The 12,762-nt window shown below is 30.7% G+C and overlaps 1 protein-coding gene across 1 annotated transcript in view; it reads left to right on the top strand.

Annotated features, from left to right (window-relative positions):
- LOC125077997 (cholecystokinin receptor type A-like) overlaps window positions 1–12,762 on the top strand; it is a 96,801-nt gene that overhangs the window by 75,046 nt on the left and 8,993 nt on the right. The window contains exons 7-8 of the mRNA XM_047690131.1: window positions 4,223–4,351; window positions 11,460–11,531. Coding sequence (XP_047546087.1) covers window positions 4,223–4,351; window positions 11,460–11,531 — 201 coding nt within the window. The remainder of the gene's footprint in view (window positions 1–4,222; window positions 4,352–11,459; window positions 11,532–12,762) is intronic.

The raw sequence follows: 12,762 nt of genomic DNA, 5'->3' as shown, positions 1-12,762 counted from the left end.
GATGTCCCAAATTCCTAATATCCTGAAATTCCGAATTACTTTGTTTCACATATTTCTGTCAATACTCAGCTATTGATGTTGGTCCTCCCACATTTCAATGCTCATGAATGAATCATTATTAGTTTTCAACTTTGAGGACGATTTATGGCGTTATAATAATAAATATATGAGATTAACTTATATCTCAACAGATTGAATTTAGAATATATTTGTAGATACAAATATTAATAAGATTTAATTTTGTTTTTTGGTTGCCAAATAATTACAGATCTTTTTTTATGAAATAGTAAGTAATTCGCAATTATAATTCGACTGGTGACTAATCTGTATGCGTGCTTTGCGTGTTTGTCTTTAATCTAATCCCTCTAAACATTCACTTATTACGCAGTAAAAATTTTTAGAATTAGAACTTTTGGAAGACACATCCGAGAGCATCAGTTTTCGCTTAACTATTAACTTTTGGCGTGTAATCTGTGAAGCCGAGCGCTACTTAGAATTCCTGGAAATTGCCATTTACAAAGCTCATGTTGTGCTAACATTTTAAGTACCTTCGAGTGCTGCTGAGAGCTGTATTTATATCAGCACGATTTAATCCTGTGGGTTGTATATATTTTAAATGATAGAGCGCTCACTGAGATTTAAAGGCAGTGATTTCATAATTATTTCTTGACTGTAAACAGGTTATAGGGTTTTTTTTTTGTATTGCAAAAGGCAATTGAAACCATATTAGTAATTAAAAAATAGAATTAAAAATCAAATGGATTTCGAGGATATCGATGGCACTTCTTCCCTTCACTTCCAACCGGGCGATAGAAATCTTAAACAAGAACTTTGTCGTTTCCTCATTTCCCAACTAATAACTATATCTAGTTTTGAGCACTTCAAGTAGTGTTCAAGCTTCACAATTTGAAGATTAAGGTTATTTATCTAATTTGCAATGGAAAGAATAGATAAAAGTATGCAAAGATCCAGCAATCAGATCTGTGCGAAATCCTCTACACTTTACTATAAATGTTAAAACAAAGTTGGATAATATATTTTGTAACTATTTTTAATATACATATAAATTGATTTTTTTAATATTATCCGGGTAAACATATGACTCCAATCCCAGGTGGATTGGAGTCATATGTCTATGGTAAGTGGAAGAGGAGTCCAAACGCGAAGAAAATATAATCAATTATACAATCAATTTAAGTTAACGTATTTAGGAAGTATAGAGAAGGATAATGAAAAAAAGTTAACTACTATGTACTTTGCCACCATCACACCACGTTATTAACAACTAGTCTTATCTGATCTTATTTATTATTATAATATCCAGCATTAAGAGTGCATAGTCATTTTTACTAAAGGCTTTAGCAAAATTCTATATATCATACTTATTAAGCGATATTCCCGCTCATCCGAGCTTGGTTGCGCTCTAATTATAAGTCCTGAGTTTGTCACCATATTGAAAGCCAAAATTTTGAGTAAGAATAAGTATAGGTAGTTTACTGTGGCTCCTCGAACAACGGATATAAATTAAGTGTACCGACATAAGATAATAAACGAACAAAATCGCTATCTTTGCCAGTCTGTCGTACTTTTTTTACTTTTTCCTTGCCAACAACATAGCTGATCCTTTAATTAATGAGCGCTTCTTTCATTAACAACCATTCTTGAACACGTTAGGAATAAATTAAATGAGTGACTATGACATTTTTATTTTTTATTATATTCGGATTTTAACTGTGATCATACCTTGAAAATTAATTATCGCTTTTTAGATTTACCAAAAAATTTTGTACACAATATCCAGCTATCGTATCAAACATAAGTGTATTTTCTTGTTAACTATAGTATCTTCTTCGTAGTTAAGCAGTTGAAGCCTTGACCAAAAAGGCATCATCGTAATAACATAAAATAATATTGTAATAGTGCAAGAAACCTTTTAACCTATTAAAACATTTCCTTTGAATAATTGTGAATTTCTGATAGGATATCTAAATTACAGCAATAATCATAAAAATGGTCCTTATAGAAAAATATGGCTATTAATAAATGTATTATTTACTTTATTATTCTATTCTTTATAATTTAATTCTTTTTTATTCTTTTGTAATCTTTCTTGTAATTAAACTTGATGATACCTTATCGTCCCAATAAATGGGTGGAGCTTTTTACCAAATTATTAATGATGATGTCGTTCGAGTGACCGATTTAGGACAAGTCTGCTATTCTCAAAGGACCGACTGAACTAAAGTAGGGTCGAAATGAGGATGCAATATCTTTGACGATTACTATACTATTATTATATTCTGTTCATTGCATATAAATTATACATTTTTCAACATTATTTAAGGCCATTAATTTTTCAAAATCTTAAAGTTATCGTAGTCAAAAAATATATTTTTTATAAAAAATTATACTAGCAAATACTATTGCGAAAAATTAAACTATTTTATAAATAATAGTTGAATCAATAAATATGTTTAAGTGTATGATTTCGGATTATTAATTTTAATTAAAGTTGTTTCACCTGTCTACTTTTTTTTACGGTGAACTTATCAATATTTAAACGTGTACGGCTAAGTCCTTTAAACGAAAAATTTATATGTGAGATGATGATGTCGTCCTAACCGATTCCGGCTATGATGGCCAATTTCAAGGGAGACCAGCCAACTACGCAAAATATATTATCATGAACAAGTGTATGTGCAAACATGGGTTCAACAACAACATATCCGACACGAACAGAAAGAGCTTAGATGCAGGACCAACGGCTTGATGTACTTTACGAGAGTGTATACACTTCCTAGTCCTAGAAGAGTATCTTTTATTGAGTACCTGATAGCTTTTTATTATGTTAAAGTTGAGAAACGAGTTCTTTATTTGTAGCTACTAGACTAACGAGGCAGTCAAGTGAACAGAATACGTCGTAATATGACAAAGCGTTGAAATTGATAATTGGGCAATTTTTTTTTAATACAAAAATAAAATCTTTCCAAAATACCATTAAAACGATATCTCTAAGGCATATCGTGCTGAACCGTTAATGATAAAAATATAGCAAAAACATATGGCATAAAAATATATTTATATTGTTAAGAATATCTGTTTAATAAAATATAATTTTACGTATTTTTATCGTTTCTTATTTAGATATGCAAAAAGGTCACGCGTTACTAGATTACAATTCGGAGCCAAATCTACTAGCAAGTTATCACTTTATCGTAATCGAATCGAAACATAATCGTTGCCCTTCAGTCGTTATCATATTCCACTAACACAACAATCTAATTGCGGTTCGATCGAAGTTGTACGAAACATAATCCGGATCGTTTCCTAACCTATAATAATCGTAACTAGTAAAACTTGTTACGTGTATGTACACGAGATGCGAGGATGAGCTTATAACGCTAAGTTTCCGACTCCGCAAAATCAATAAATCCTTCAAGGTATCCGTTTCTATAGTAAAATTCCACATATTTATTTAACTGTGCCGATTCATAGTTTCAAATAATTTGTAAAAAAACTTTCATTAAAAAAGCGTTTAGCTGACGCTTTCAGGCAGGATATATAATATATGGCTAACATAACTTTGAATTTTGAATTGTGAAAAATAACTACTGAGTTTCTTGCCGGTTCTCCTCGGTAGAATCTACAATCTGAACCGGTGGTAGCTTCACTTAATATAGTTTGTAAAATGATGATTTTAAAGTGCTTGTAATTGCCTACTTGAATAAAGTATATTTTGATGTTGATTTTACTAAAATTATGTTTCCAGGAATTGTCGAAGTCGTATCGGAATAGAATCGTAAACGTATCCTAGCCGTCATAAGCTTGTATAATCGGTCTCCTGTTTGTGTTCATTTTTCTTTTATTTTCTTTAACTTCGAGGTAAAGTCGAAGTCAAAGCGAGCGAGTTATGTGTGTGTGTGTTTATATTAAGTTGCACCGGGACAAATATCTTAGCAAAATCGTTTGTTTGAAAGGAATACCACTGGTTATGAATGAAATAATTATATTTTAATATGATGATAGAACTGGGTGACGCAGTTAATTAGAATTGCAATATCGGGAAAATGCTACTAGCACTAGAGATATCAATGAACGAGACTATATTATTTGCAGTATTATTAAAAAAAATTAACCGTATTTATAGCATTTAAGCACGTCATTGTAAATTACTTTAGATATATATCTTTATTACGTAAAAAAATATGTATTTTTTTTACAGGACAGTGAACAAAAAATGGAACAAAACTCAGAAAAAAAGACGCAGAACTGTTGTATACACACCGAATTTGAATTCAGGCATGTTGTGAGATCAACTCACATAGACAAAAGCATCGAAGCGAAGCGAAAGGTAGTTATTTCAAATATTTCATTTCAAAGTAAACCTTTTTTTATAAAATATTTCAGATTCAAGGATTAATTATTTAAAAAAAAAACTAAAATCTAAGAAATTCGTCTCACATTCTCTTGTCTTTGTTTTAATTCCAGATTTATTATTTAATTATTTAGTATATTAATTCATTGTTTTAGGACGTATTGTTCTAAATCTTTAAAGTTACAATGCTTTTACAAAATAAAAAAAAATCTCTTCTTGATTTGATAAATATACGTGTAAGATTTACTTAAAAGTGCGCTGTCATTCGCCCAATACAGTGGTAGTAAAGCCCTCTGAAGTCTATTTCTTTTTTTTTGTTGGCGCAGTCGGTGCCAGTAAAATTGACTTGAATGCGTTCTTCCAGCTAGATAAAAAAGCGTTCTTTGATTTTGATCATAATTTGAACATAGGCGTGTCATATTCATTTCTCAACCAAAAATAATTACCTACTAATAAAAATTTTATTTGAAACTAAAACTACCGATGATATACTCGTATACCATGTACAGGAGTTGATGAAAGTAATATTCAATTACTGGCGTTAATCTCAGAGTTATTGTTGTTTTGTTCCACGAGAGAATAAAGAACATCGCAATTTTAGTACAAATGCAATAAGCCAACATGTATATTTATATTTCAAAAGAATAAACGTCAGTTGGAATTTAGTTGGGCTAAAAGAACTAGACTGTCGACGCGTTTACATCTGACATACACAAATGTTTGCGTGTATATGTAATTACACGTGTAAACAGTGTGTGTGAGAAGGCATATTCCAGGAAATATATCATTCATATTTTGATTCGTTATTTACTATTTAAATACTAATAATACCTAACATAATACACATATGTAAATATATATATGTATATTTATTATATTTATTTATAAATACACAATTTATATACATCCACATCTAGGTTCTACTCTATTTTTGTTATATATAAATGATCTTCATTTTTATGTAAAAGGTAATTGTGACATTGTATTGTTTTGCTGATGATTAAATTTGTCAGGAAACCTAATTATCACGATGTAAACAATGCATTATCACTGATACAAAGTTGTTTTACAACAAAAAATAATTTAATTTTAAATGATATAAAGACAAAATACGTTTACTGTTTCACACAACTAATGTAAGAAAGCAAAATTTCAGGCTAACTTTAAACAATGGTAAACTACCCACACTATAGTATTTCTAGGAATCACTTTAGATTCAAAACTTCAGTGGAATCCTCATATAGCGACAGGGAGACCCAGCTCCGCACCATACACTATACTATGGTTACAAAAGTTAAACAACTAACTGATGTTGATACAGCTTGATTAGTAGAGTATATTTGTTTGGGAGTATACTTTGGTTACTTTCATAGCATTAGGTCTTACGACGTTTTGCTTTGGGGTAACACTTAGGATTCAATTCAAAATCAAAAGAAATGCAAATTTATAATTAGTACATTTTCATATTCACACACCTTGACAGATGCACAGAATTTACATATTTATGACTTAAATGTATGTTTATACAATTTGACTCGACATTGTAGCAATGATTTATGTTATTTGACATTAATAAATTAATATATAGATTAGAAGGTGACATGGGGTACTATTTACCTATCGATAAAATCCAGAAAACACATTGCTAATCTAATTGCTTACAATATTAATAATTATTTTATGGCTAATGTTACCAAGGATCATTTGTATAATAAAAATAATAATTTAATTTATACTAACACTGATAAAAGAAATATATTAAAATTCATAGCTTAAACTAAATAAAATGACAAAATCTATACCCTCTTACTTAAATATTATACATCAAAATATGCAGGGCATGGGTGGCAAAGATCATGAAATATAATTATTTTACGTAACATCTTAGTTCCCAAAGTTGGTGGCGCATTGGTGATGTAAGGAATGGTTAATATTTCTTACAACGCTATTGTCTATGGGCGGTGGTGACCAATTACCATCAGGTGGCGCATTTCCTCGTCCGCCTACCGATAAATGAAAAAAAAAAAGTTAAAGTTATTTGTGATATAGTGTTGTTTGCTGACGATACTTCACTGATTTTCAAGGTCGACAGGAAAAAACTGACTATGACGATCTGAACGGTACATTATCGCAGATACACGATTGGTTTACAGTAAATATTTTAGTTTTGAATGCTCAAAAAACAAAATGTGTAGTTTTTACCCTACACAATGTTAGAAAGAAAAATTATAATATATCTGTAAACGGTGGCCGTCTTGATGTAGCCGATACTACGGTGTTCTTAGGAATAGCATTGAATTCGAAACTTACAGGAAGACTTAGCTCCGCAGCATACGCGGTTAGAAAAGTTAGACAACTAACTGATATTGATACCGCTCGTCTAGTATATTTTGGTTATTTTCACAGTATATATCATATATGATATCATATGGCATATTGCTTTGGTTAATGCTGCTGATATTGAATCTGTTTTTATTTTACAAAAGAGAGCAATCCGGTCTATTTATAATCTTGGAGCTAGAGACTCGCTTCGGGATGTTTTTACCAAAGTAGGAATTCTCACTGTTGCGTCACAATATATTTACAACAATATTATTTATATTTACAGTAACATTGATCACTTTGATAAAATCAGTGATAATCATTGTATGTGCACAAGAAGTAAGGATAAGCTTATAACGCCAAGTTTCCAACTCCGCAAAGTCAATCATTCTTGGGGCAATAGTATCCATCCATTTCTATAACAAAATTCCGCAGATATTTTTAACTTTGCCGTTTCATAAATTCAAATCATTGTAAAAATACATTGATAAAGAAGGCATGTTATTCGATACAAGATTATATATATGATAAAAAAAGTGGAGTTAATGCTTGTTGACTTCCAGGCAGGATACATACACATATAATTGTATTTAACTAACATGAGTGTATTTTTAGATGTTGAAAAAGAGGAACTACTGAATTTCTTGCCGATTCTTCTCGATAGAATCTACATTCCGAACCGGTGGTAGCTTTACTTAATATAGTTTGTTAAATGATTATGATTCAAAAATGCTTGTAAAAGCCTACTTGAATAAAGTATATTTTGATTTTGATTTTGGATATTAAGACTGTTTTCATACTGAAAAAAAGAGCTGTTAGGTCTATTTATAATTTTGGAGCTCAAGACTCGCTTCGGGATATTTTTAATAGAGTGGGTATACTTACAGTGGCTTCACAATAATATAGTAACAAAAATATTATGAAGCGGCGACAATCATTGCATGGATACGAGGAGGAAAGGTAAACTAATTACACCTAGTTTCCAACTTCGCAAAGTTCCTGGGGCACTAATGGGTAAATACTCGCCGGCTCACTCGGTAGAATCTACATTACGAACCGGTAGTAGCTTTAAATTTAATTCAACACTGTAACGTTGCTTTTATGAGCCTACTTGAGTAAAGAATATTTTGATTATGATACCTCTACCTTTTAAACTGATTGTCTTACCCTTAGAACTAGATGGCATCACACATAATACCCACAAAGTAAATTTCAATTCTTGATACATTTTTATTTTGCATGCTTATATGCAAGACTTTGAAATGTTCAACATTTTAATTAATTAATTAACTAACGATACTTTCAAGTTAATTATATTTAAATTCTATTTTATTAATAACGAAATTATTAATTACTTACCTACCTGTTCAGATTTTATCCGGGTGAAAAATAATTTTATCCTCTATTGTTTAACGTATCAAATGTAAATATTTGACAAGCGGCTGATTCATACTTACTGTACTTAGCTATTGGTTTAAATTGAAAATCCTGCGAAGCAATCATTATGTACTCAATACGTTTAAAATGATTATATTATTTTAACGTTTGAACTTGATGAGAGATAAAAATAAAACGAAAATCGTCGTAATATTTTTCCACTTTGTAAGCATATGAATGGTGAATCTAAATTATATGTCAATGATAGTTATTTAACCACTGAGCCGAGATGGCCCACTGGTTAGAACGCGTGCATCTTAACCGATGATTTCGGGTTCAAACCCAGGCAGGCACCACTGAATTTTCATGTGCTTAATTTGTGTTTATAATTCATCTCGTGCTCGGCGGTGAAGGAAAACATCGTGAGGAAACCTGCATGTGTCTAATTTCAACGAAATTCTGCCACATGTGTATTCCGCCAACTCGCATTGGAGCAGCGTGGTGGAATATGCTCCAAACCTTCTCCTCAAAGGGAGAGGAGGCCTTTATCCCAGCAGTGGGACATTTACGGGCTGCTAATAAAAAAATGATAGATATTATATACATTTAGGGATTATAAAGACATCTTTTATAGAATTAGTAGCGACCCGCCCGGCTTCTCACGGGTGCAATGCTGATACTAAATATACTACAGAATGTCTTACAACGTTCATAGTTTTTCAGTCATTGGACAATACAAACCACTGTCCCTGCGTTTTAAATCTGTAATATCTTTGAAAATATGTTACATGTTGTAAACGCCCATATTGATCTATATTAAATGCACAATGTATTTAAGGTACTTAACTGAATAAGGATTAATGCTGATAAAAGCTTAAATATTTATCGTAAAAAGTAAAGGATAAAAGATGATTATGTTCGGTTATCCCTAAGAGATAAACATATATCATCGCGGACTTTTTTGAAGACCTTTAAGGTGACCAATAAGGTGTACAATAATGTTCTACATTATTTTGATCTATCTCGTAGGGTTCAGCCAGCGTTTGCAATATAAGCGCAAAAAATGTATTTATTTACGACATCACTTTAGAAACCTCTTAAATTCTCAGTGTTTCTCTACTATAGTGTATTTGTATTATACATATGTACCTTCCTCTTGAATCAATCTATCTATTAAAAAAAACCGCATCAAAATCCGTTGTGTAATTTTAAAGATCTAAGCATACATAGGGACAGATAGCGGTAAGCGACTTTGTTTCATACTATGTAATGATAAAATGATTAGAGTATTTTAATTCGATATCGACGGGATAAGTGTTTCTCCGAAATCATTTATTAAGTTCCTCGAAGTTGCAACATGAAGACTAATATTATAAATGCGAAAGTAAGTGTGATTACCTGTCTGTTGCTCTTACACAGTCAAACCACTGTACTGAATTTGATTAAATTTCCTGATTAAGCAACACTTTAATATAAAAAAAAATAAAAAATAAAAATTAATTTATAAAACTTGCCGAGATGGTCCAGTGGTTGGAACGCGTGCATCTTAGCCGATGATTTCGTGTTCAAACCCAGACAGAACGTGTATATACCACTGAATTATCATGTGCTTAATTTGTGTTTATAATTCATCTCGTGCTCGACGGTGAAGGAAAACATCGTGAGGAAACCTGCATGTGTCTAATTTCAACGAAATTCTGCCACATGTGTATTCCGCCAACCCGCATTGGAGCAGCGCGGTGGAATATGCTACAAACCTTCTCCTCAAAGGGAAATTTACAGACTGCTTATTATTATAAAACTTGAACCTATACCTAACCTAAAACATAGAAATAAAACGTACTCTTATTAATAATAGTACGATTTAATTTAGGTACTCACTTATTACCATAACGTTTATTCAAAACATTAACTAAGGGCGGTGTACTCTATTTCAGACTCATAATAATACCTTTTCAAAGTAACAGGTAAGAATGAAACCCAAAATAAATACTTTCAAAGAGAATAGTTCAACGGCGTAAACAAAACTCATTTGCATAAAACGCTTTTGAAGTAGACCAAAATACAACATAATTACTAACTTAAACATTTAAATTGTATAGACGTCCCAGTGATGCTTACTTGTGTTTAAGCTATAACATATGCGTAAATATTTAATAATAATAATATTAAAAGACTTACAAAATGTATTCTGAAAAACGACATTTAAACGCCGCTAAAAATTTAACGTAAGCTATCACTCGTTCGGAAAGTAAATCAATAATAATCGCCAATGAACTCAATTGTTATGTTTTGAAACATACAATTAAATTTATACATTCTATTAAATCACGGAATACTAACTCGAAGCTTTTTTATTATCTACAGTATCACATTTAACATAAACCTTAAAATATAACGTTAGCCTAAAATTTCGACTGTGATGCTGCTTGGAAGTAGAGGAGCCATGATGATCTATTGGTAAAACAAATAAACCTTAACCGATGATTGCTGGTTCAAATATGGACAAGCATCACAGATGTTTCATGTACTTATTAATTATATATAATTAATTTTGTGGTGAAGGAAAACATTATGAGGAAACCTGTATGTGTCCTGAACCTGCAACGTGTATCCATGTATACAACAAACCGTACCGGAGGAGCATTGAGAAATAAGGTCCAAATCTTCTCCTCAAATTGAGAAGAGGTCTTAACCGAGCACTGGAATATTTAAATACCGTTAATTAATGGATACCGTTTTAATTAATGGATAATAAAAACACGATAACAAAAAATTATAAATAATCAAAAAAGGTACTCCAAAGACTCTATGGAGATGTGTTTGTTAAAGAAAAAAAAAATCAAATTGTTACTTAATAATAAAACATGTTGATTTTATTCTTTTAATGTTTTACTCTCTCAGTAAATATTTCGCCAAACGTAATACAAATTATTATCATTTCTTATATTTTCTTTTGCATCGACTATGAGCACTCAGAATTTGTTCCTTAATGTCATTGGTTCATTTGTTGTTATTCATACTTAAACAAAACATTCGATTGAAGTTGATATTGTTTGTTAGTATAATAACAATTAGAGTGGGTAAAATTTTAAAGTAAAATTCAATATCAAACGCCTACTCAGTTAACATTCAATATGCTTTTAAAATTAAATAGAAATATCTGCAAAAACAACCAAGGCGAAATGGCGTATAAATATAATTTAAAAAGATGATATACAAACATTTGTTATTACGCCTGGTGTAGCTCTATATATTTTTTTACTTTTCTTAGTAGGATTAAGTCTGCTTGTATTTTCATAATCAAAACTAGTGATTTTCTAGGAAATTATTGACTATTTATCAGTGGTTATTTCTAAGTTTAATATGTTATTTTCTTGTACAGGTCATTCGAATGCTGTTCGTGATCATTTTGGAATTCTTCGTTTGTTGGACACCTCTGCACGTCATCAATACGGTAAGTTAATCTTAATTTCAATAAAATAATGCATAGTTAGAACTACGTCTAATTATGTAATATATTCAAAGATTTTCTCACGAACTGGAATTTAATAAGCTTCCAGAGAGTATTCAATCATAAATGAGTTTGTCAAGAGTTGTTATATTATTGGCATTTGAATCTTTAAATGCTTTTAATTAAATAGTTTTAGAATTGGACGATATTTATAAATAATAAACATCAGCGTCTGGTAGAATTTTCATAGTCATATAAAGTTCTGAAGCGCATAAAGATACTTTGGAAAGATGGATGATAGCTATCTGTTGTAAATAAAGCATTATTCTCTTTAAGAACTTATACTTGATTACTAACATATTTAAAAGAACAAGATCTTATAATTGTTCACATATCTTAAGAGTTAAATTATATTGCTATAAATTAAAGAAATGTACATTATTTAAAGCCTTGTAACATGCTTTTAAATTATCAAGACTAAGTATCGAATACCGTATAATTTAACGATTCCTCATCAAACTTATCTGATTATAGTCAAGACAACATATTTTAATCCTTTGAAAGACGCGAACACTCGTATTTATCTAAGCTAAAGCTAGCTAAGCTAAGCGTAGTAAAGACCGATTCTTAGAAGTTTAAATTATTAAACTTCTAAAAATCGGTCTTTAGTACAACTTAATGTGAATTAAAAATAAATGTCCGATTTAATCGGCTTGGAACAAATATTTTATTTTTCATTTTCATTAGCTTGATTTATGAAATTTTCCCAAAATTTTCGTTGATATAACATATTTTCATACAAAATATTATTCAAACCAATTTCAAGTGTTTTAACCGTAGACGCAGTATTTTATTTTTCAAGCTACATGAATTTGCATTCTTGATTAAACGAGGATTCTCACACGGAAAAAAGGATGTACCTTTAGTTTATCCATATAATGCGTCATTGTACAGCTTATTCCAATGGAAGTAGGAAAAAACATAAACAAACCTTAGATTTACGTATTTCATGCAATTTGCTAATAACTCAGCTATGTTGTGCACCACTAAGAGTTTATGATTAATATATCTTTATAATAGAACACTATTACATTTAACCACTTATGTTCACTTCTACTTCCAAAATTCCGATAACAGTTTCGTCGACGTTCAAAACGCACTTTTGTCGCAAATCCATAGTGTATATCATAGACTAATCAAGCTCTCGGCCAATGATATCGCGTCAATTTGCTGT

Source organism: Vanessa atalanta, chromosome 4, assembly GCF_905147765.1.
Source record: "Vanessa atalanta chromosome 4, ilVanAtal1.2, whole genome shotgun sequence".
Taxonomy (NCBI): Eukaryota; Metazoa; Arthropoda; class Insecta; order Lepidoptera; family Nymphalidae; genus Vanessa; species Vanessa atalanta.
Note: the sequence above shows the minus strand (reverse complement) of the source record. Positions and strands in the feature narration are given on the sequence as shown.